General features: G+C 34.0%; 5 protein-coding genes across 6 annotated transcripts; 3 read left to right on the top strand and 2 right to left on the bottom strand.

Annotated features, from left to right (window-relative positions):
* The first annotated feature begins 3443 nt into the window (after positions 1–3443).
* Positions 3444–4753, top strand: LOC143535545 (transcription repressor OFP13-like). The gene is made up of 2 exons (XM_077029769.1): positions 3444–4187; positions 4410–4753. The coding sequence occupies exons 1-2, from the start codon at positions 3818–3820 to the stop codon at positions 4736–4738; spliced, it is 699 nt and encodes a 232-aa protein (XP_076885884.1). The 5' UTR covers positions 3444–3817; the 3' UTR covers positions 4739–4753.
* An 8882-nt stretch (positions 4754–13635) lies between these two features.
* LOC143535597 (uncharacterized) lies at positions 13636–14637 on the top strand. Its single transcript, XM_077029809.1, has 3 exons — positions 13636–14010; positions 14131–14177; positions 14350–14637. The coding sequence occupies exons 1-3, from the start codon at positions 13812–13814 to the stop codon at positions 14476–14478; spliced, it is 375 nt and encodes a 124-aa protein (XP_076885924.1). The 5' UTR covers positions 13636–13811; the 3' UTR covers positions 14479–14637.
* A 158-nt stretch (positions 14638–14795) lies between these two features.
* LOC143535596 (uncharacterized) lies at positions 14796–16589 on the bottom strand. The gene is made up of 2 exons (XM_077029808.1): positions 15052–16589; positions 14796–15010 (listed from the first exon to the last, which is right to left on the bottom strand). Exon 1 carries the CDS (start codon positions 16403–16405, stop codon positions 15197–15199), a length of 1209 nt encoding a protein of 402 aa, XP_076885923.1. The 5' UTR covers positions 16406–16589; the 3' UTR covers positions 14796–15010; positions 15052–15196.
* A 1178-nt stretch (positions 16590–17767) lies between these two features.
* On the bottom strand, positions 17768–21504 carry LOC143535598 (uricase-2-like). Its single transcript, XM_077029810.1, has 8 exons — positions 21225–21504; positions 20279–20371; positions 19910–19985; positions 19664–19773; positions 19486–19577; positions 19228–19401; positions 18086–18179; positions 17768–17987 (listed from the first exon to the last, which is right to left on the bottom strand). The coding sequence occupies exons 1-8, from the start codon at positions 21438–21440 to the stop codon at positions 17904–17906; spliced, it is 939 nt and encodes a 312-aa protein (XP_076885925.1). The 5' UTR covers positions 21441–21504; the 3' UTR covers positions 17768–17903.
* Positions 21505–23118: 1614 nt separating this feature from the next.
* Positions 23119–25224, top strand: LOC143535546 (vacuolar protein sorting-associated protein 60.2-like). 2 transcript variants are annotated; one of them, XM_077029771.1, is made up of 7 exons: positions 23119–23321; positions 23435–23586; positions 24211–24304; positions 24398–24469; positions 24561–24672; positions 24755–24915; positions 25009–25224. In XM_077029771.1, exons 1-7 carry the CDS (start codon positions 23253–23255, stop codon positions 25060–25062), a joined length of 714 nt encoding a protein of 237 aa, XP_076885886.1. In that variant the 5' UTR covers positions 23119–23252; the 3' UTR covers positions 25063–25224. The 2 variants fall into 2 exon arrangements, with proteins under 2 accessions (XP_076885886.1, XP_076885885.1); XM_077029770.1 differs by having other exon boundaries at positions 24211–24469.

Here is a 25224-nt window from a genome sequence, read left to right on the forward strand (position 1 = left end):
CTTAAAAGTTACTGATATGTGTAGTTGCCAATAGACTTTCTAGATTCATTGCTGCTCATGGAAGTCTTAAGTAGTTGCATTGTTATTATTAATTGACTATTACTTAATATAATTACAAAATGTGAATACAAGACTCAAGAACAGCAAGTGAGACTTCTCTTGCAATCCAAATTCTAGAATTCGTGTTTCTAGTATAAATTGGTCAACCAAAGATGATCTGGTTTCAATAATACTGATAATGTACATATACAAATATGAAGCTTAATAATAGGATTGTTACAAAGTAATTTACAGGAAACATTAAAAAACAGATATTTGACTAAGTTTACAATAATTCAAAATACAAACTTGGGGGAACCGATAGAGTGATGGATAATGTGGGTTCATGTTAAGTTCCGGGTTATGTTCTTATACTAAGGACAAACCATCAGTTCAGCATGAACTGATACTAATAATAACCTTATAAACAAAAGTTCAAAACCAAGAACATGATTTACAATTTTACATACTAGAAACCAACAACTTGAAATAAAATTGTATGTCCTAGTTATTTCTTGAAAGCAACACCTTTTCTGCTTCCAAACTAGATTGCTAATTAACGTCTCTCAAGGTTTTACTATATATTTTCCTATATCTCAAATATTGACAACTAAATATTTTACCCCAACAATGTTTACATCTTACAACTTAAATTGGCTAGTTATTATAGGGAAGGGCTGGGCTCTCTCATCCAGGTCGACTCGGCTTGGGCGTCCCTCACCCTTTCTTCCCCACTCATATCAGATTTACCCGTCTCCCCTCCTCTCTTTTAGATCGTCCACAGGCATTGACTAGGATGGTCTTATAGCCATTAACATTGGCAAGCTAGATTGTGGTGATAATTTATCATTTGAGAATCTTGAGTAACCTCGGACTATTTTTATTCAACTTCAACAAACAAGTCATTCACGGACTTTATATTGAAAAAAGACTAAATTCTTAAAACATTAGACTTTTTTTACAGTTTGATATTATGAAAGTAATGTGTTAAAAGAAAACATCGATAAATTAAGTGAACACAGAGCAAAAACGAATGCCTTGGATTGGCTTTCGTAGTGTAATTTTGATTTATAGTTGCAACATGTTACATCTTTGTTTCTAATTAATATCTTGCTGGTTTTTTATTTTTAATTTTGTCACTAAGAAAATATAACTTAATATATTTGGTTTCTCCTAACACAAAATTCAAAGAAATTAGCGAGATAAATACATACATAAAACTCGTTGAATTTAATTGATTGTATTATTTTGTAACAACCAACGAATGAAAACAGGGTATCCGGGGTAACATAATAGCAAAATTTCCATATTTCCGTTTACTTATATTTTTATAATGTAAGTCCCAAAATTCAGAAAAAAAAATATTATTACACACGGGAAATTTTCTTTAAAATATAAAATATCAATTATATCAAATTTATTAAATAATTCTAAACAATCTAGCTAATTGATTGTATTATATAATTTTAAACAATCTACAAATTTGATTTAAATAATTCCCGATACAAATTTATTTTAGATTGGTGCATTTTGGCTTAGGTGTGCCTACGTGTCTTTTTTGCTATTTAAGGGGGGTTTAATTAAGTTGTGGTGCCATTTTTGGGTGGTCGTCAATGTCACGAAGGTTGGACCGTTGTGCGTTTAGGTTCTGGTTGATGTCATGGTGGTTGAGAGAAGATGATAATAGGTTCAACAACAATTTTTATTTATAGTATTTTAAAGCTTAAAAAAGATTGATAAATCATACATGTTTGAGTCTAGCTATCAGATTACATAAACAACTATTCAACTAAAATTATAGAAATCCACATGTGACATATATATTAGAATTACTTACATATGACCGATTACCCACTGGCCACTGCCACCCGTGAGGTATAGCGATGATATATTTATAAGAGTTATTTAAAGATTGTTACCAACTTAGGGAAAGTTCATAACTGTTGCTAGAAATAGGAATTAACATTGTTTTTAACTTTCCAACTCACACCTATAGGAAAAAGATTGATGGTACTATAGTTTTTGTTGCGACAAAAACCCGCATAAGCTAGAACCGAAAATTAAGTAGTAGAGTGTAAGATTCTTCTTATTTGAAGTTATATCGATAGTTTAGCAGTGTTGTCTCATCTTATCGAGCATGAACAAAGTTGTAACATCATGAAACAACTAGTTAGAAAATACATGGCTTTAGAAGAGCGAAGGAAAATATAAGAAGAGCCTCTAAACAAATGAGGTTATAAAATTTTAAAGAGAGAAAATACGTCAATATCCTAACGAGTCAATTGGTAATGGGCTTGCTCTTACTAGACCAGACTTTTAAGTACCGTTTATCAGACTTAAGAAATAAACAAGTGAGGTTGCCTGCCTATAAAGTTTTAAAGAAAGGAAACACGTCAATATCCTAACGGGTTAATAGGTAATGAGCTTGCACTTACTAGACTGGACATTTTAGTACCATTATAACACTTAATAAATATAAAACTCAGTTTTTGAAAAATGAAAAAGTTTTTTACTTGTGTGTACATTTACACTAAAATTGTAACTTTTTCCAAAAATTGTAACGATGACAAGTGTGAACAGGAAAATCCAAAAAGATAATACTTGTTACAGCACATCACGGAACATAATTTATTGTGTCTTGTTTGTACTACTAAATTCAATCCTTTGGTTGAATAAAATAACTTTATAATTCTTCACAAAGTTCCTAAAATCCTCTAAGAAGAAATAAATCATTAATTTATAAATTCCAAAACATCAACATCAATTTATGTGCAAGTATAATAACAACAAACTATCTTTTTATAAAATGGCAACGTTTACATACATAAACGAGGACGTTTACCAAAACCCCGCAAATGCACTTACATGGTTCAATGAACTTATAAATAATTGAAAATTACGTCAACTTTTCAATTATGGAGATATCTTTTGCTCTACCTTTCACCCAAAAAAACTTAATTTTTGTGTATCGTCTAGACGATTGTGTTGATCGTTGTTTTTTATTGTTGAATGCCTTATTTTTCTGAGTCTTCCAAATGCTGATACACGCCACCCTTGTAGTCACGCCTATAATCTTTTATCTTTTTTTACAACCCGAAACATAGTTGTACATACATATATTGGTTAAGTCTTATGATGAAAACACGTACAAATGTTGAATTTTGCACCATTGACTTATCAAAGTCCAAACCATGTTGGCAATTTCATATGATCACAAGTAAATGATAGGTTGTCTCAGGTCCCATCTTATGAAACATGTAACGAACACAAACAAGAGGTTATCAAAACGTCCTTCTTGATAAATCAACCCGTTAATTTGGTTATTTTCTCCAGAATAGCTCGTCGAACAACTGAATATCTTGATCTTTATTGGCATTAAAAAAGTGCTATTCATAATAAAAGTTTTCCAACCTACGATTATCATGATCAAACACGTGACGGATAAACTTAACGAAGAAACTACTTTTATAGTGAAGTTATTTCAAAAAAAATCTTCTATAGCATTTCAAAACCAAAACAAATATTGTACTTCTATATGATTTTTTTTATAATAAATTTAAGTAAAAAGTTTGGTAGAAAGTATATGATGCATTAAAAAACATATACCAACAACATTAATTACACACAAGAGTGTCTCTACCAGCCTCTTTACCCTCCCACCTCTCACTTCTTCTCCATCTATACTCACCATTAATACCAAACCAAAGTATGGATTTCAACACATACAACTAAGATTTATACACACACACACATACATACACCACTTGACTAAAAGGGGATGAACATGAATAATATAATACCTTCTATGTTGTTACTTAACAAGCACAAACAACTATGTTTATGGCCTTCCTGCCATGACCATCCCAAAACCCTATCTTTCCGAGCCACCACTGACCAAGATCCGGTTTTTATAAACCCTAACAAAGAACCACCGGTTGAACCGGATGTGGAGCTCATTACACTTGGTTCTTTATTCACTAACTCATCCGAAACCGGTAGTGTTTCGTCTGAGTCAGACTCCTCTGCCGTGGAAAACATTGTCCGTGAAGCCCGGTCCGAACGGTTGTTCTTTGAACCGGATTCCACAAGCTCTTTACTTATAACTCAAGGCAGTGGTGGGCCATGCACGTCGGAGAATAATAATATTGGTGAGATTATATTATTAGGGTTAAGTCATACGTTATAGATTATAAGTTATAAGGTGTTTGAAAAAGTTAAAAGATTATGAGTGTATAAGTCATAAGTTAAAACTCTGTAACTTATAACTTATGGCTTAAATAAGTTATTAGAAGGTAAAATAAGGAATCCCAAACACACCCTTAGTATTTTATTGCAAAATTATACCATACGAGGTTTTCGTTATTCTGCAGATTTGTCGTATAAAGAAAGTGTGGCGATGGTGATGGAGTCGGGGAATCCTTATGTCGATTTCAAGAGATCAATGGAAGAGATGGTGGAGATTCATGAGTTGAAAGATTGGGAGTGTTTAGAAGAGTTGTTGTGGTGGTATTTGAAGATGAATGAGAAGGATAATTATGAGTTTATTGTTGGTGCTTTTGTTGATTTGCTTGTTGGGATATCTGGTGGCAGTGGCGGTGGTGATGGTGGTGGCGGTGGTGTTTCGATTATTGATCATACTATAGTGTCTTTTAGTTCAGGTGCTTCTAGTTCTTCTTCTTCTCTCCCTAATGGTAATTAAGTATAATGATGTTGTATATTTATTAATCGCCTAACTAATTATGTTCAAGTTATATACTTATACAATGTACTAACTAATTACACATTTATTTATCTACTTTGACTCCATAATAGAGTGTTGTTAAATTTATGCTTTTGTTGCCGGAAGTACAGGTACATTTAATGAGAGCTTAGATAGGGAGCCATTTGAGTGTGAAGTTTGAAAGATAATGATAAGTTAATATTATGATGAAATAAGATAATGTTTATACTCATGATGTCAATCGTGATAGGTTTTTGGGTATAAACACAGTCATATTACTTATCGATTGTGCTTTGTTTTGTTTGCCTAAGTGAACATTTCCCGAGATGTCACTTGTCTTGGTAAAACTCTTATCTGAGTATGCTTAAATGTAGAGTTTTCATTCCATCTATAGTCACTACGGTTAAACACGTTGGTAATATTTGAGGTCTGGCATTTCTTATGAACTAAGTAGTTTCATGTCTAATCACTGCCGATGTGAAACTTGCCTATGATGTTACAATTATGGACTCATCATCCTTAATAAAGTTTGTCTCACCATCCTAATCAGATATATAGAATTTGCTAAAATGACCCACTAAACACTCGCGTGTACTCAACATTCTCGATGAGGTTGCCCACTAATCCACTATCCAAGGTGGCATAAGAGTGAATTTGATATCATTTGTTATACCCATCATCTTGTACCTGAATATTTTTCACATTTGTAATTTATACCTTAATATTTTTCACATTGTCCATAAATAACTTACGAATTTATTTTTAGTTGTCCAAGACTTTTCATAGGTATCTCATCCTGGTTATACCCCTACCCGAGCATACTTAACTTGGAAGTTTTTCTCTCTTTCACAATCATTACGCAAAAATGCCTTGACGACATTTGAGGAACGGTTTTTCTTATGACCTAGTATGTCTCATGTTCACGATCGACTTATGATGTCTATAACAATACATTTGACATGTCAATATATATCCAGTAAAACTTTTATACAACTCAAAGATGGCCCGTTTTAATTAAATGTGTTAAATAACCAATATAAACATATGTTGAATTTAAAAAAACTTAAAACTGATTTCTTTTTTGCATATAACTCTTTAGATTATATTAGAATTCTTCACGACCAGGAATCATTAATTTGTACGAAAATCACTATGGAGAAAAAAAAAACAAAGATAGTTGTGTACAACAAAGTATACACCATTTTTTTGCTAATTTATAGGAACATTTATTATCGTGTCACAAGATGGTTATACACATCTAGTTATCACATCAATCAAGCCACTAGATCACTAGATTACATATGTAGGCTAATAGCATTTTAAAATGAGCGTATACACTTATATATATACAGTCATACAATAAAGTTGCATGTCGATCCTATATGGGCTTATAAACAGTGACGGATCCAGAAATTTTTTTACAGGGGTCGGAAAAGTTTTAGTCGATATTCAAGTGACCATCACTACATAATTTTTTTCCGATCCGTTTCGACCGCCCGTGTCAAGTAATCGGTATATAATTTTTTGGTCCAGTTGGGCCTCTCCTATCGGCTAGAGTTGAGCCGGCTCGAGTAATATAGTAAAAAGATAATCAACAAAAAAAATATGTGAAACTTCATTAGAAATACATAAATAAAATGTCACGTTAAAAATTGTTCTTTAAGGGTTTCATTTTTTGAAGCTTAACAAAAATATCATATTGTACACGTGTCTTTTTCAATAAAACAAATATAACTATTGTTTAGATTCTTATCACCCATATTATTACGCAAATCAGACTTCACGAAAAGTATTTTCAACGTTTGCAGTTGCGACGGGTAATACGAGAGCTAGCCTCAATAAACGATAAACCAATAGAAATGAAGTTGGTGAGCAAACCAACGTATGTAGGAAGTCGAAACATTTTCTTTGAAGATTAAAACACTTATAATCCGTTGAACTCACTTAACAAATTACTTGCGTCATTGTAACCTTTTTTTAATAAGTTAGATATATGTATATTGGGTTGAGAGTTTTGGGCTTGGACTTAAAACTTAGGAATAGATTGATTGAGTATTTGGGCTTAAATTTGTTTCAATTAAACTCAAATTTAGTTATTTATATACATTTATATAATTATAAATGTAAATCTGTAAGTTTATATTTTATTATGGCCGGTCTCGAATTTTCATGGGAGTTGTTCTTGAATTTTCACAGGGTCTTTTTGTCGTTCACGAAATTCCACAGGGGTCGATGTCAAAATTTCACAGGGGTCGATCGAGATTTTAATACATATATACTACTAAAAAAAATTTCTCACAGGGGTCGGCCGACCCTCCGGCTCTAAATGTAGATACGCCCCTGCTTATAAATGTTGTATACGTACGAGCATCTTGATTCTCTATTCAATCGTATAAAGTTTCATACAAAGTGATCCACTACGGACGTGAACAATAAAACATACGCCCCTATATGGAAGTATAACTTCAAATTACAGCCGGTTGATTAGTAACGTAACCCTTCGATTAATAGACTACAATGATTTTGTTGATTTTATTATAATGTGGAACTTTTGTATATATTTTTAAGTTTTTCGTATTTTGAAATGATTGATTACGACCAGACGTCACTGAAATATATGAACCCCACGTTTATATCTCCTTATTAAATGATCCACTTTATCTTTTGTACGTATTAAGAACACTAGTTTTACATTTGACAAGAAATCTTTTCTAATATATGGCAAAAAAGAACAACGAAAGAAATCTTGAAAACTAGTGCATAACTTCAAGAAACATAAATTTCATAGCATAGTTTTAAAGATTTATAATGCTTGTTCATATTTCATTACCACACATCATATGTGTATGGGTTTAGTCACTCTAGATTTTGGATTCCTTAGTAAATTATTTGTTTAACCAATATAGCTAAATTTTCTAATGAGTTGAGGTTTTTTGAAATCGTTAGAATGTGTATAGATGAGAGTTGCTATAAGCAACATTAGATAGCACGCTATCAAATTGAGTCAAGTTGCGTTTAAACAAGCTAGAATGAATTCAAATATAAAATGCAGATCATTTAATAAACGAACACAAAACACAGGCTTCATACGCCAAACTTGATTCAACTTGCGAGCCAAATAAGTTTATTACTTGTATAAGTATAATATGATATATGACACATCATAAATAACCTATACATGCAATTCACGAAAATCGCAGGGAGCTAGCATTCGAGTCATTCGGATTTTATGTAAATCATGCTCAAGCTTAGGACATAAAAAGTGTCAAACTCGACCTTAATTCGGATTTGAGTCAACTCGTTCACACCCTTAAATATACATGTAATTTAACGACTACCCATGAAAACTAAGTCGACAACAAATTAAGTTCCCACGTTATGCATATCATATTATCATTAGCAAACAAGAGACAAACCAAACATGACAGCCTATAATCTAATAATAACGACTATCCAAATTAGTGTTGAGTTTGGCAAAGTTGATTGTTAAACTAAAAGAACCAAAACATCGGCCAACCTCATTTAATATAGAGTCATAAAAGAAGACTTCTAATCTTTTTTTTTTTTGAACGGCCAACTAAGTAACGTCGGGTACCCGTACGCGGCTCCCATTGGCTAAAGGTAGCCCGAGCCGGCCACTAGTCCGGACGGACGGAACCCCTAGCGGTCCACCTGTCACCGGACAAAACCCGACCCCCACGCCCGTCAAACGGCACGACAGCAAGAAGCCGGTAAAACCGGGTGAGATCAGGACTCGAACCATGGCAAGTCAGGGTCATCCCTCATATCTCCCATATAAGTTGGTGATAATGAGGTTTGACCCCCCTACATCTCATTTGTAAAGTGAGCTCTCTACCATTGAGCCACAACCAACTTACTAAAGAAGACTTATAATCAACTTTATGAGCTTAATTAATTTGAGGGACAATTTATGTCACATATGTTTTGAAATAAAAAATGGCCCACATTAAAAACCATCTCACCGTGAACCACCTCCCTCCAACCATCGTCGCCTTAACATCCGGCCGAGAACCATCTCCCCGCCAATCGGCCATCACCATCCACCGTCAAATCGTCATCTACAGTCTACCTCTACCTCTCATTTTCACGTGTTTTTTTTTCAACTTAATTATTGATTTTTTTATAACCAATGTTCCTTGATTCACCAAAATTCTAACCAAAGTCCACCAAAGGTCCAAAACTACCTTGTTTTAGTTATATAACGTGTATTACACTCCAACTTATCTAGCATTGACCAAGTCTATAGCTCAAACTACAAACTTGTGCAAATATAATGTTACAAACATATTATGTTAATATATAAATGCAACTTTAATTGTATTATTGAAGAAATAAATAAGTCAATACATAAACTAATGAGACCACCCATTTAGGATTTTGTAAGCGTTTCACACAAAGTTGTAGTGGTGGAGCCAAAATATTTTTCAATGGTGTTAGTTTTCTCAATGCTCGAAATTTATTGTAAAATTTTTCGTTCAAGTTGGGACAAATAACAAAAGATAATGCATTAATAAAGTAAATTGTCTTTAAAAAATGACATAAACGCATGTCAGAATCTTAGGTTACTCGTCGGTCATCTTCAACAACCCAATCGACTTTTTTTTGTTAGTATTTACTATTTAGGTTAAACAATTTGACAATTAGGGCGTTATTGGAAAATTAACAAAATTGCCTTTTTAATTGGTACAAGATTTAGGGTTATTTTAAAAAGAGAATTGATTTCTTTAAATTGGAAATATGACTAATATATGATTGGTTAAACTTTAAGAATAACCTTAAGATTTATTAAAAGAATAACAATTATTATTAAGTAAAGTTTTCATGGGCAATTAGTTCAATTTTTTTCTCTTCATAAAACCAATGGGTTCTGTTGTTAAAAAAAGGCTGGATTCATTCGAAATCTTATCGTGTTATACATTCTATATGAAACGTGAAATTAAATGGTGTCGGTTGAATCCAACACCATGTATGTAGCTCCACAATGCAAACCCGAACCCTAAAATCCACCCATGAACTAGTTATATAAAACTATAAAAGTCATGGACCATAAAATGAGAAGTTTATTAAATTAAGTCAAACAGTGTCCTTCATCCTCATTTTAACGTTTTATAAAACACAGTCTCCAAATCTAGATAAGTTGGTTGTAACAGTGAGCTGTTTACGTTTTGCATACAAATGGTTTTGTAGTTGAACCACTTCTTTGGAAGTGAGTGAAGTGGTCCACTTTCTTTTTACTTTTTTTTTGTTTTTGCCAAATATATACAAGTGAACAACTTTTATTAATTGGGCACAGATCATTTAACGTTAACGTGTTGTTTCAACAATAAATTATGAGAGTGTGAGTAGTGTACGTACAAGTTAATTAGCATTTATATCATTCGGCGACCCATCATGTTTTCTATTTGATTGCCTGCAGCCTTCCAAGATCTCTTTCTTTGATGATCCATTTATCACTGATCATCTCCATGCAGGCAGACCCAGGAAACTTTAATTATAGAATAAAACTAGAATTAATGATTCTACACTTACCACAATTTTTTCCGCACATGTTCATGAACTTAAAAAGAAATTGAATAGCAAAGATGCCAAATTATACAATGTATGGTGGCTCGTGAAAAGTTGTTTGATGGCAATCCTTAGATCAAACGGTGTGGGGGCGGTAATGGGGTGATGTGGTGGGGCTTTAAAGCCCAAACATCGCGTCGGGCTGCGTTGGGAGCGGTATGAAAGGGGGTTGTATTTGGTTAATACCAATGTTGTTAAAGTAAGGTTGAGTGCTCGCTACAAGGTATGGCATCGAGAGGAGTTTTTGTAACTCCGCCTAGTTACTTAAAATCGATCGAATGTGGTCAACCTAAGCCAAAATCACATCTAGTCGGTCGATTTTGATTAAAAATATAAAACATGATTCATATTTCTATAATATTAAAAATAGAATATCATTTTCTTTAACTAATGATTAAATAATTTTCGAATAATTTAGTATTTAAAAATGCATTTATCTTATTTATATTGATATTCACTTATTTTGTTATAAATATTAGCAAACTTGTGATATTTGACTTATATATAGTATTCAAAAGTTAATTTTCTTTATATTTACCATTTCCAAGTACTCTCCGAGTACTCCCTGAGTACTCCGAGTACAACCAACTCCCTGGTCGACCGCCTAGAGTACGCCTAGCGACTTTTGCAACTTTCATCAATACACACATACATTGATACACACACATATATGTTATAAATTAAAATTGTAAATGGGACTTTTAACTATAATGGGGCGTTAAAAAGAGGGGTTTTGAAGCTTTGTTTCTTACGTGGCGATAGACATAGAGGGGTGGCGAAGCCTCTCTAAAAAATATAGACGATCAAGCTAAAACTTCAAATTAAAAGGCATAGACAAATTGCTTAAATTTTTAAAGTTTCCAAACTGCATACGAAAGAAGTTTGATTAAAGAAGAAAATAAAGGATACAAAACACCATATCAACTAATAGAAAACAGAGTATTACAACCCGAAAACTCCGTCGATAAATTTTACTTGTTGTCATGTAGTTTATCAACAAATTACCGATGGAATCCAAAAAACCAAAAATTTTAATTTAATCTTTTGTCGGACGAATTCAACGAAATCCCAAAAACAAACACTTTAAATTGTTGCAAGGAAATCGCATGGTAATACTTCCGTAATTATAAATGAATCCAACGAAATCCCAAACACCAAACACTTTAAATTGTTGTAAGGAAATCGCATGGTAATACTTCCGTAATTATTAATGGATCCCACAAAATCGCAAAAGTGAGTTGTTCAAGTTCAAATCTTGCATCACTCATTTATACTCTCTAATTTTTAGATTGCCATTTGTTTTTCATTTTCATTAATAGCTACTATATCATAGCCTAATTCTTATTAATCCTATGTTAATAGTCATTTTCTTTTTTGAGTTAATGGCCATTTTCGTCCATAGTGGCTTGCGACTTTCGTCACTTCAGTCCAAAATTTGAAAATTTGTTAATTTTGTCCTCACAATTTTAAACATTGGCCAATTACATCCCACCGCCATAGTTGGATGCCGTTAGACGGTGGGACGTAATTGGCCAATGTTTAAAATTGTGAGGACAAAATTAACAAATTTTCAAATTTTGGACTAAAGTGGCGAAAGTCGCAAACCACAATGACAAAAATGACCATTAACTCTTCTTTTTTTCATATTCAAAGACCATTTAGTTTAAACCAAAAAGGTAGGATAAGTCACGCTTGTTTTAAATATTTAAAATTATTTTGCTAATATACTTTCATTTTGTTTATTGTTCCACAATTATCGTCGCATAATTACTTCAATTTTTTTAAGATTTTCGAAGACGGCCTTGTTGAATGGTTGTCAATTAGGATGAACTATGGTCGATATTTTCATCAATGATGGTCAAGGAGTCAATAAAGGTTGACAATTGAAGGTCAGAGTGGGACAATGTTGCATAGATGCGCAATTAAGGTTAACAAGGACCAATATGATACATTAAGATACATATAACATTATAACCTATTATTGCTCATTATGGTCTAACATAACTTACTACTACTTAATTTAGCTCTTTAAGATTTAATATGACATACTAAAGTTCATCATGCTCTATTAATAGCTAAAATAAGACTCGATACACCCAACTAGGACAGGTATGAACCATGATAGCTCATTACGATCAAATATGACTCACTGAAACCCAATATGACCCTTTACAGCATAACATGGCATAATTGGGCCTATGATGCTTCATTGGCACCTATGATGCTGTTTAGCATTCGATATGGCCATGATCTATTACTCTATTAGTGTTCATTATATTCTAATCTCTCTCTACAGTCTAATCTAATCCTTTTTTAAAACGAAATATGATTTAATAAAGCTCATTATGTGACATTAACACTCTTTTACAATCTTCTTTAGTGTTCCATTCTCATTAATCGCTTATATAACCTTTTGGATGACGGCTTACTGTAAATAAAAAAATGAATTATTTTATTGATTACACATTTACACGGAAAAAACTAGCTATGCATGAACTTAAGCAGAGAATGCAAGAACTTGTATAACCATCTGTATGCAGTATTGGTCAGGCATAGTTGCATATATCACTGCCAAAGCAATATGCCCGGATGTATATGCGGTTCTCAACTTAAAATTTATTGAGATCCTAAACCTAGTCATCATTTCAAGCGTGCTGTTCAATACAAAACTACAAACATAATACGACCTAACTTATCCGTGATACAACACCGATTAACACAAACTTGTACATATAAGGTGATGAGCATTTGTATGGTATCCTTGATCTATTTTCGTCTCAGTGTCTCACTTGATAAAGCTAATTAGCAAACGCAACAAAAAAAAGGATGATATATGGGTGTTGACTAAAGGAAAGTTTTAGTTGTGAATAAGTGAACCTGTTTTAAGAAACATAAAATGTTGGTGATAAGGATCTCAAGGACTTGGAAACCATAATACAAATGAATAGATAAGAGATGTGTTCACACTAGTATCTTGATATTTCATATTACAATATAACATTGGAGTACTGTGTTTTTGAAAATTGAAAATTGGTGTTTATTGTTCTTTCACAATATAGCCATTGCTGAAAGTGTTTTAAGACACAAGGAACGTAAACCGTCAAAAGACCAGCCTTTACCACCGTCAAAAGGCTTGCCTTTACCACACAACCAGACTGGAATGACAATAACGCATTTACTTAACGGTCCCAATGTTTTTTTCTTTTTGTTAAAAGTTACGAATATGTTTGCGTAAGGTTGAAAAATATCTACACATAGGACCAAAGTATCTCACTTCCTATTAAGGACCTCCCATTCAAATATTACTCATTCAAGAATTACACTAGTCCAGAAGCAGCCAAATTTCTAAGTCAACATCATTATATCATATCCACAATAAATAGAATTTGTGGCTAAGAAAAAAGAAACTAATTGATTATATGCACAGGGAAATGAAATTTTGAAGTGAGGACAGGATAAGGTGAAAATGGCAATAAGAGCTTACATAACTACACTGGTTTCATCCATTCATGCAGCTGAAAACATTGAAGCAGAAAACAGAAGTTCAAGATTCACAAAGACACGAATTACCGACAGTAATGGTGGACTAGAAGGCCGAAGAACACTTCTCCTTTCAGCTGTTGCTGCTGCAACTGTAACTGACTCCAAGACTGAGCTTCTTCAAAGTAAGTATAATTATTATTATTATTATTATTATTTGCTCAGTTGACTTATTATCTAATATTAATGTAAATATAATCAGAAGATGATAACATGTATTAAAAATTAAATGGCTTTTTATTCAGAGTACCTCAAGAAATCGCAGGACAACAAAACCAAGAACGATAAAGAGGTAAATAAAAGAAAACGGTCGTATTTTCTTATAGTACATGTGTTCATTAGAAGTTTTGCTACTAAATAAGAAGCGAACAAAATAACAAGCGTATATACGTGTTCATGTGTTCAAAGCTTAGAAGCCCAACTAATTCATGCTAATTGTTAAGTTTTTTACTGTTTTATTTCAGAGACTAGACAGCTATTACAAGCGCAATTACAAGGACTACTTTGCATATGAAGAAGGGACATTCAGACAGAAGAAAGAACTCACCGAAACAGAGAAGGGTATTCTTGATTGGCTTCAAGCTAACAAATAATATATACCCGCTTTTCAGTCTATGTAATTTTAAATTCATTTCAGAACAATATTATGTTCTAATAATGAGCCAAGTAACTGTTGCTATGTGCTTTACAATGTTCATTAACACCCTGAGAACAACATTATAATAATAGTTCAGTTATGACAACAAAAGTGAAAGCAGATTGTGTATCGGCCCATAGGAACCGAAACTTTGGTTTTACTAGGATTGGGTTAGCTATCCAAAATGGGGTTGCGGCACATTGCACAGCTTGTTGCCCGCTTACCTGCCACTTCATTGTAAATCGTTCGGATGTTTTTATCGATTAATGAAAAGTAATGATTTATTAAAAAAAATTAGATACTTACAATATGAAACTCACAAAAAAGATCCATGATTTAACCCATTTTGTCAAGAATCCGCCATATTGTCAAGAACCCGCAAAAAAGATCCAAGAATTAACCGATTTCCACAAAAATATCCAACATTTCAACCTACTTTTTCAAGAACCAGCAAAAAAGATCCAAATTCAAGCCATTTCGTCAAGAACCTGCAAAAAAAGATTGAAGATTAACCCATTTTGTCAAGAACCCGCAAAAAAGATCCAAGATTTAACCCGTTTTGTCAAGCACCTGCTAAAAAGATCCAAGATTTAACCCGTTTTGTCAAGAATCCGCAAAAAAGATCCAAGAGTTTAACCAATTTTGTCAAGAACCCACCAAAAAGATCCATGATTTTAACCCATTTTGTCTAGAACCCGCTGAATCTGATCAGAAACAATGCTTGCTACGATCTCAGGCGAGTACTTATCAACCATATCTTTTCTGGCTTTCTCACCTTTACTCTTAGCTTCTTCTTGATTCTCCATCACATATCTCATTAAAAACATTAATTTATCAACCGAAGGTTCAGCCCACAAATGCCCTTTAAACGGGCCATCAACAACTTCACTCATTCTATCAACGGTCAACGGATAGCTATTTTCCTCGGTCAAATATTCAGCCGGTCCGGACCAATTTGTAGCAATCACAGGCAAAGACATAGCCATCGCTTCCACAATAGGCCGGCCCCACCCTTCCCCTCGAGATGGCAAAACAAACGCATCAGCCGCTTTATAAAGTTTCGGGAAATCAACTTGAGCAATGTGGGAATCAATCACATAAACCGGAGCCCACCCGTTCACGGGCTTTTCCAGCCCGGAATCCTCCACGAACTCCACAATCTTGTTGCCAAAATTACTATCGGAATGGTACGGATTCGTTAACAAGTATAAACAAACATTGTCTAACGAATCAAATTCTTTCAAGTACGACTGCAACAACACATCCCAACCTTTTCTATACTCCCACTTAAACACACTCAAAAACACAAACGGGTTTTCACCGTTCCGTCGTTCTAAACGTGACCCGAGCACCAAATCCCCAAACAACGAAAGATCCAACGGCGCGTACTTCCTCGGATCAAAAAACTCCGTATCCACAGCTTGTACAACCTTCACAACTTTATCCGGATCAACACCACTTTTCACAAACGAATCCACATGAAACTCCGTCGGGACCCACACCATATCCATCGCGTTACACCTTCTCACATGCTCGGGGTTCACTCTATCCGTCTCGAACATGGTCCGTCCGATAGCAAACCGACTATTCGACGGAGGGCAAGGCGTGGTTTGAAACAACGGCGGGTTCCACGCACCGGGCTCGCTATGACATATCACAACCGACTCGTTTAACCGACACTCGGTTTGAACAAGATCATAAGCTAATTCTCTAATCTTAACAGGTAAACCCTCCCAGTAATAAACATTCTCAATATCACCATGTTGCGCAATTCTATGGTTAAAGTTATGATTTTTAATATTATTATTGTAGTGATTATTAAGGGCTAATATGTAAGACCAAGCTTCGGAACAATACCCGCCACCGGAGATGAAGGGTGCCATCCATATGATGCAGTGATTGGGGGTTAAATTAGGGTTTAATGGATTAGGGTTTAAGATTTGGGGATTAAAGTTAAACCCTAGAATTTTAAAAATTGGATTGAGGAATGGTGAGATGGTGGGTTTTGGGAAATGGGTTTTGATTTGATTTGAATTTGGGATGATGATGAATGAGATTGAAATTGCGATGAAGATGACTAAAATTGAGAGGAAACAAGAAGATTTCATAGTGAGGATTTACAGAGAATGAATTGAACCAGAGATGTTAAGGTACTGTTTACTTGTTTATCCTGTAATGATACCGGTAAATACGAGCATTTTCGGTACTGATATCAAGTATTTTAAAATTTCGGGGTCAGTTTCGGTATGATACCGGGCTCATTTCTAATCCTATCGTTTAGGTTTTTTGGTTTGATTTCGGTTTCGGTTTTAATATTTTGTTTTTACCAATCTGAGTTGTAATTTTTGGGAAAAAAAACAAAAGTTAACTAAAAATAATGAATTTTACACTAAATCTATTTGTTAATTAAGAAATAATTAGTTATCGAGTAAACTGTCAAAATCATTCTTGACATTTGGCCACTTTTATGAATTTCGTCCAAACAGTTTTCTTTTTCTTTTTAGCAAATAGACTTTTCAGGTTTCTCAATTGTTGTCCATTTTGTCCAAATCGATAACTTAGTCTATTGTTTTAGCATTAACTTGGATAAAACATGGGGAAATAAGAACGTGGATGTACCCACATGGATTAAACCCGCTCAACATTGTACGAGCCAGCTACGACTGACCTGGATAGATTCCACGCGGCTAGTGACCCGACACAATTACTACTGGTGGTATATATCTCATATTTATTGAGGACATTTACATATATCCCTTGTTAAGATTATTTATTACGTATTATAAGATCTTTTAGTAAATGGATATATATTAAAAATCTCAATTGATTATACGTCACCATCTTTTACATGTTTTTTTTTTGTTCTAATTTGTTTAAATTGCAAAATAAAGAGACTTAACGATAAAATTAAATTCAAATAATTTACACCCAAAAAAAATAGTAATATATGTTAAGTCTTACAATCAAAGCTAAAGGAAAAAAAAATGGATCATTGGCTACTACTTTTGCCAAAGATAAAGTGAAAGATAAGTAAGGATTGCTTGTGGAAAAGAAGGGGCTGTGTTTATTACTAGGCCACACGAAGTGGATCCGTGAAGAATCCGGGGAAATGGTTATGGCCAAATAAAAAACGATGGATTTGGAAACTTCGATGATAAGATCAATCAATATTGAAGACAAAGGACAAGCAATTAAATTCGGTTCAAACATAAAGAACAATCTTTGTAATTATGTCTTAAAATTAAAAATACTTGCTTTACAAAACCAGGGATTTATTGATAATTCACAACTTGAAAGGTCATATAATTTACAAATCGTATTTTAAACAAGATCACGTCTCCAGATGTGACGCTTGAGATTCAAACATGAACTGCCAACCTTCTACATTTTGGATCTGGGGCGGCTCAAGTTAGCTTCGATTGATCCGTGTGGTTCATCTGTTGGCAGGTACACATCGTCTTCAAACTGTCAAAATACATAAACAAAAAACACTACACTTAAGCACACAAAATACCGTTTCACTTAAACTATATCATCAAAAAAGTTAAAAAACACAAGTCTACCTTCACAATGACCGGGTTGACTTTGCTTGATAAATTTACTGGCAGAAAATGGATGTTGGGCATTTTCAAATGGACTGATGATATATATGGAAACCTGAAATTATATGCAGTCAAAATATTAGCATGCCTATATATATTACCAATTTTTAAGTGGGAAAAGGTTTTGTATTGAATAAGAGTGGATTATGCGGTTACATAACTAGCTTCAATCACAGTTAAATTAATAGGTTCACTCAGTTCTCTACTTAAAATTGGTTTTGTATTGAACAAGCCTATATACAGGTAGAACCCTGTAAGCGAACCGAATGTTCAGGAACCGTTTGGTGATAAGTTCTTTTAATAAATGAATGAACAAAAACAACATGTTTTGTTCATTTAGTCGAACAAACAAACATGAAAACGTGTCTTGTTCATTTATGTTAATTTGTGTCTGTTAGCTTACGGTTGTTTAAGTTCCTCCCTCCATTTATATATTACACTTTAAAAATTTTAGGTCATTGCAATTTAGCGATTTAGTCTAGTTTTATCAAATTAGTATATCACCCATTACAATTTAGCCATGTTTTATTGAACTATTTAGACCCAAATAGATTGATGTTCACGTCTACTTTAAATTGGTGATCCATTACAATTTTGCTTATCTTCGTTCATCTATCTTTAGTTTTGTTAGTTTGTTTATGTTCCTTTGTGTTCGTTTTACGGTCGTGAAGCGTTCATTTTTATTGTTAACAGACGAACATTAAAGAACACGAACAACTCTTAGCAAACGAACATAAACAAACACGAACACACTCATTTTCTCAATGAGCAAACATAAATGAACATGAACACACTAGTTTTCTTAACAAACGAACATGAACAAAAAACATCGGTTCGTTTAACTCCCCGTGTGATTTGTTTACAGGCCTATATATAGGGTCATTCAATACAAAATCAATTTTAAGTAGAGAACTACAAAAACCACATAAACGTTTGTATGTATTGCTTTAACTATGATACATAAGACGGTTATATAACCTCACGATCCTCTCTCTTTCGTTCACTATATTTGAGATACACCATGTACAAGTTCTTAGGTGGTTCAATGTCTACATATATCTCTATGTATGTGTGTGTAAATAAAGTGTAGGGAAAGGAGAGACCTGCCAAGAACAGCTTTTGCCATATCATAAAGAGTAGCCTGAACAGATGGACTATACACACCCTCTTTAGTTGGACCAAAGAAAGTGTCCATCAAAACCTTCTTCACACCGAGGTATTTTTCAGTGAATTGAAGTGCCTGATTGTTAATACTTGATAACGACTCAAAATGGTATCTGCATATCAAAACCATCACAGTCACAAATACAAATTGAAATTCTTGTAAAACATATATATATTATATGAAACAAGTTAGTTACCTCCATGATGCAGTGACCTCTGTAGCAAGCATCCTCTCCCGTGTTTCAGGCAGGATTGTGTTTTGGTCACGTATGAAACCCTCAAAACCTGACTGTTATTTAGACCATTTGCCATAAGTTAGTTTGACTTTTTTTTCCACTGATAGAAAGTTTATTCGACATGATGAATGTTGCTTACTTGTGTAGTCTTCAGCAATGATAAACCCGCCACACCAGAAGTTACACGCAATGAACCATTTTTCTCTAAGATAACTTCGGTTGTGTGTCTCTCAGATCCAAGTTTAAAGCCTTTCGAAATTGGATTTTTATTATGAAAGTTTTCAATATGTTCAACATATTTTTACAGATAATCATATAGAGCTAATTTGTGACTTAATTTGGTGCAAACAATGAGTTGCATAAAGTGAAGCACGAACTTTCTTACCATGATCATGGGGTTGACCATCCATGCTGATACGCTCCCATGGCTTTTCAACAATCTTGATGATTGCTGCAGTAACCTACAAGATGAAACAAATGAGTTTTCACGAGAAGCATAGTAATTATGTGTAGCTAATCAGTAACTAAACAATCAAGTATGATATCTTTCTTTTAATCATTCCCTGAGATAACTAAATCAAATTACTTTTACAGAAATTACATCATGTAAACACAATTATCCATCGGTGATTATTCAACCAAAAGATGTTTTGACCACTTGTCAGATCTAAAATACCCCTCCATATTGTGGACCAAAAACAATGCAAATTATACTATCAATAGAACTGTAATAACTAGTTAGAGACCTAATTACCTGTGGATAGAATGATGTAAAGTGCTTAGCAAGTATAATTGCAAATTCCTCCACAGATACTTGTTCTTTACACTCCTTTGCCTTCACATATACCTGCAATTCACATCCAGCGCTAGTGTCATATTTGAATGTTACTTTTGCATAGATCCAATTAAGGGTGTCCAAGAAACTGAAACCCGATCTGAAACAAAAGCCGACAGTTTTGTTTTGCTTTTTTGTAAAAAGTCAAAAACCGAACATATAGTTCGTTTTTGGTTTTGCGTGCAATAAAAACCAAAAAGAAAAAACAAACAAACCGAAAATAATTTCAAGATTCTCATTTTTTATTTTTTATTTCAAGTAAGTTATCATTGTACTCAATATATCCCACCAATAGCAAAGCTATGGTAGGGTCTGAGGAGCGTAAGATAGAGACAGCCTTACCTCTACCCTTAAAGAATAGAGAGGCTGCTTCCGGTGAAACCCGCGGCTCGAGTATTTCAAGTAACTTATAAAATTTTAATAAATAATCAATTAGTAATAAATTAATAAACCGATTTAGGCCTTAATTCATTAATTTTGGGGCTTTTTTATGACTCAAAATTATCAAGTTCAAATTGCAAAACTGAAAAAGTCAGAACCAAAACCAAAACCAAAACTGAAAAAAGCGAAACCGAATGGTTTTCAAAAGTCCAAAAACCGAACCGTACACACCCCTAGATCAACATCAAATACATCAGAAGTAACCAAATCAATATTCTTCTTATCCTAACTTTATCAATTTCCAATCTAGTTTAGCTTTAATTATATGATTTAAACCCTAACTCAACATTATTTCACAACTGATCTAAAACAACACGCACAGATCAAATCAAATCAATCAATCAATCACATATCACTAACACATCTAAAACTAACTTAAGCAAATCAAACACGTAACCGAAAAAAGAGTATACAGATACCGTACAGTGTTTTTCATCGTATCCGTTGCAACGATATCCGAATTATCGGCACGAACGTAAGCGTTAACACAATCAGACAGTAGACTGATACTGACGTTCCATTCCACGAAGAAATGACGACCATCGCCGGATCTCCAGACTCTACCGACTCTGACTCGCTCTTTTCCGTGCCTCTGTTCGAATATGTTTCCGTCGATTTGGATTTGATCTCCGGCAGCCATTTGGATTTGATCTCCGGTGTGTTGTAGTAATCAAGCTGGAATATTATGAATTTATTATTATTATTATTGTGCAAGTAGGTCCCACTCAAGGCGTAGAGCAGAGTTTGTATTTGTATTATTAAACTGTTGCTTAAAAAGGAGAAACAAAGAGGAAAATCATGGCTGTAGACCACAGAGAAAGATGAGTGACGTGTCTGTTTAGGTTTTTCGGCTTTTTGTGGCCCATTCACCAACTCATAATTGAGTAGTACTCATAAATAACGATATCCGAATTATCGGCACAAACCGGGTATTTTAAAAAAGCATAATCGGATTCAAACCAGGATAGAGTCGGGTGTTTGACCGGGTTTTGACCAGGGTTTCGGGTAGGTTTGGTTTTGATCGGGTATTTCCGGCGGGTCCGGGTTGATTCTTGTTCCGGATACGGCTCCAGAGAGAAATTCTATACTAGGTCGTATCCACGGGTTAGATAGTAGGTAATGGTAGGAATCGATTCTAAGTCATAAACATTGGGTCAGGTCCAAAACCAGGTAATTTGTGCACCGGGCCATCAGACATTAAATGGACCTGTAATCACATGCATTATTAAATTTTTATTTAAATGAGTCAAGATAAACATTTGATGGACTTTAGGTGCACATATCGGATTTTTGTATGAAATCGGAATTAGGTAGGAACTGATTCGGGTTTAGTTAACAAAGTTAAGAACTAGGTCAATTAGGAACCGGTGCCGGATGTGGTCGGTTTTTCAACTGGGTTTTGAACAGTTTTACCAGATTTTTATCGGGTTTTGTATAAGTCAGGTCCAGGTTTTGACCAAGTAAAGATGGAACCGGTTCCAGGTTCAGGTACTGTTTTTGCGAGAAACAAAAACATGGTTCATACTCACAGGTTGGTTACATCGGATCGGGTCTAGAACTGGATTTTATGCTCAAGTCTACTTTTAAATTTAATGTGCTAGACTTTAGCACTTTATACACGCCACTATATTTTTCTTCTATAAATGAGCAATAGCTAAAATAATTCCATGTGTTTCATGACGAATAAGTTAAATTTATGTAATATTGCTTCTAGATTTTGGTTTAGTTAATGATATTGATATTTATAAGTAGTTATTAGGTTACTTTCAGTTTATTATGAAAGTTGTAATCATGTGATTTATTTAGAGAAGAGACAAGTATATATATCTTTGAAGTTTTATCCTAAGTTTTATTAAATATTCTTCAACATGACATTCCGGCATTATAGGTTTATTTTTTAACCTCTCATATATGTTGATAAGAGCATCACCGGACTTAGAGCTTGCGTCAGCCGTCAACCACATGACATTAGTCTAAACGAGTACATAGATAGAATAGATGAAACCGTCAACCAATCAGGCCTTTTCAGCAATGTCTCCCCAATTAACAATCCAAAATTTTGCCAAGGGTCCGGCCTAAAGAGGTCCTAATGGCAACCGGTCATGCATTAAATGGCAAACAAACAGAAAGTCAGACGAACATAGACCACTAAAAAAGGTTAAAAAAATAAACGGCTAGAGTGATTTTATAAACTATGCAATAGTACGGGGACTGGTTTTGTTAGTTATAGAGATTGACGTGATCAAAGGTACCTTCGGTACCAATACATCCAATTCCAATATCCAATATCCAAAATTGCATATGAATTAAGGATTATTATTATTATTATTATTATCTCTTCGGTTTATTCGTATCTATTATTACTTTGGAAGATCATCCGCACTGTTGAAGTAGGGTTTCAAATCCAAAACAAACCCTAAATCAGTAACCATAAAATTGAAGTTAAAAGACGATGAGGAGAGTATTCGGCGTTAAGAAAGACAAAGAACCACCTCCATCAATTAATGACGCATCTGATCGGGTAATCAATTCTTTAATTTGAGGGTTATATGATTAGAATTTGGTTAAGTATCTGCTTATGATGGATTTATTGAAATGGATGTCTGATTGGTTAATGATAAATTTGTTTTATAGATTAATAAAAGAGGTGAAACTGTGGATGAAAAGATCAAACGCCTTGATGCTGAACTAGCTCGATATAAAGAGCAGATCAAGAAGACCAGACCCGGTCCGGCTCAGGAGGCTGTCAAGGCCAGAGCAATGAGAGTTCTTAAGCAAAAAAGAATGTAAGATAATAATAATAATAATAATAATAATAATAATAATGTGATTGCTTTTAATAGGTTAGAGATTCATTAATCATTAGGCCATTAGCTATGATATGATAGATGTTGAGCTTATAGACGGGCAGAATTCAAATACCGTCAACATGTTTTGGACGCATTAGTCGTGGAAGTAGTTCTAGGTGTTGTTGGCTAAACCTGAATCTGTGACTGATGCTTTGGGTTTAAAGTTTTTTTAACCGCTCGGTTTCAGTTGTAAACAGTTCGGTTAATTCAGTTAGGATTGAAGCTACTTTCAGTTGATAAGTCGAATCATATCCTGGGTCAAATAAAACTTTTCAGATTTGTAAAATATTATTTATAAAAATTAGATAAACTTAAAGGATGTTTTAGCCTCGGTTCAGTTAGTTTGGTTATTTATATGCAAATAATCGTGAAAGTCAATTATCAAACAGATCATAACTGAAACATCGGTTCTCAATTGAATCGGTTATTTTGATTCAGTTTTATCAGTTATAGTTTGGTTTTTTTGCTCGCCCCAATTGGTTGGTATGAGGGTCTGGATGCTACAGCATTGTATCCTTGTATAGAATAAATTGAATAACAATCATGAATAATTATTTGAAGGTACGAAGGACAGCGTGACATGCTATATAATCAAACATTCAACCTAGATCAAGTTGCATTTGCTTCAGAAGGAATTAAAGATGCTCAGCAAACGGTATGTTTACATCTTTACACTCATCAAGTTCTTGTTACTGGTTTTTTTATATTATCTTTTGAACTTATCATTTGTAAATTTTATACGTTCCAGATGTCGGCATTGAAATCAGCAAATAAAGAGTTGAAAGGAATGATGAAAACCGTGAAGATTCAAGACATTGATGTTAGTATCCTATCATTTATTTTATACTGCATGTTCATTCTTTCGTTGTATATCTTTTTGATTGTTGGGCGACTGCTATATTTTTATATAGAGTTTGCAAGATGAAATGATGGACATGATGGATATCAGCAATGAAATACAAGAATCTCTTGGTAGAAGTTATAGTGTGCCTGATGACATCGATGAAGATGAACTTTTGGGAGGTAAATACGCATCTTTTTTTTTCAAATATTCTTTGGATAATTGATTTTATTATTAAACATATGTTTTTGGTTTGATATGAAGAACTTGATGCGTTGGAGGCTGACATGGGGCAAGAAACCGAAGGTGAAGGTGTACCTTCATATCTTCAACCCGATAACGAGCCTGATTTGAACGAAGAACTCAACTTGCCTTCAGCTCCAAGTGGACAAGCGGTGCCAGCTGGCAGAGTTAATAATAATCAGGTGACTTTGAAATACATATCTTGTACTCTAGTGTGTTGGTTATCAAATGATAATGTCACGTTTTATAATTTCGTTTTATGTTCGGTTTTACAGGCTGTGGATGAACATGGGTTTCCTGCTGTACCTCATGCATCACTACGGAATTAAGCCCGCTGTGTGGCTTCTTGTTGGTTGATTATTTGGCTGGCTACGCGTGTTTACTACCACACTTTTACCTATGTAAACTATATTGTGCATAATGTGAACATGACTACTTTTATTTGATGTCATTTAGAATATGATGTTATGAATAAACTTCTACATTTGGGT

Source organism: Bidens hawaiensis, unplaced genomic scaffold (assembly GCF_021521415.1).
Source record: "Bidens hawaiensis isolate Kalapana, Puna unplaced genomic scaffold, B.hawaiensis_p1.1 tig00010569_1, whole genome shotgun sequence".
NCBI classification, from domain to species: domain Eukaryota; kingdom Viridiplantae; phylum Streptophyta; class Magnoliopsida; order Asterales; family Asteraceae; genus Bidens; species Bidens hawaiensis.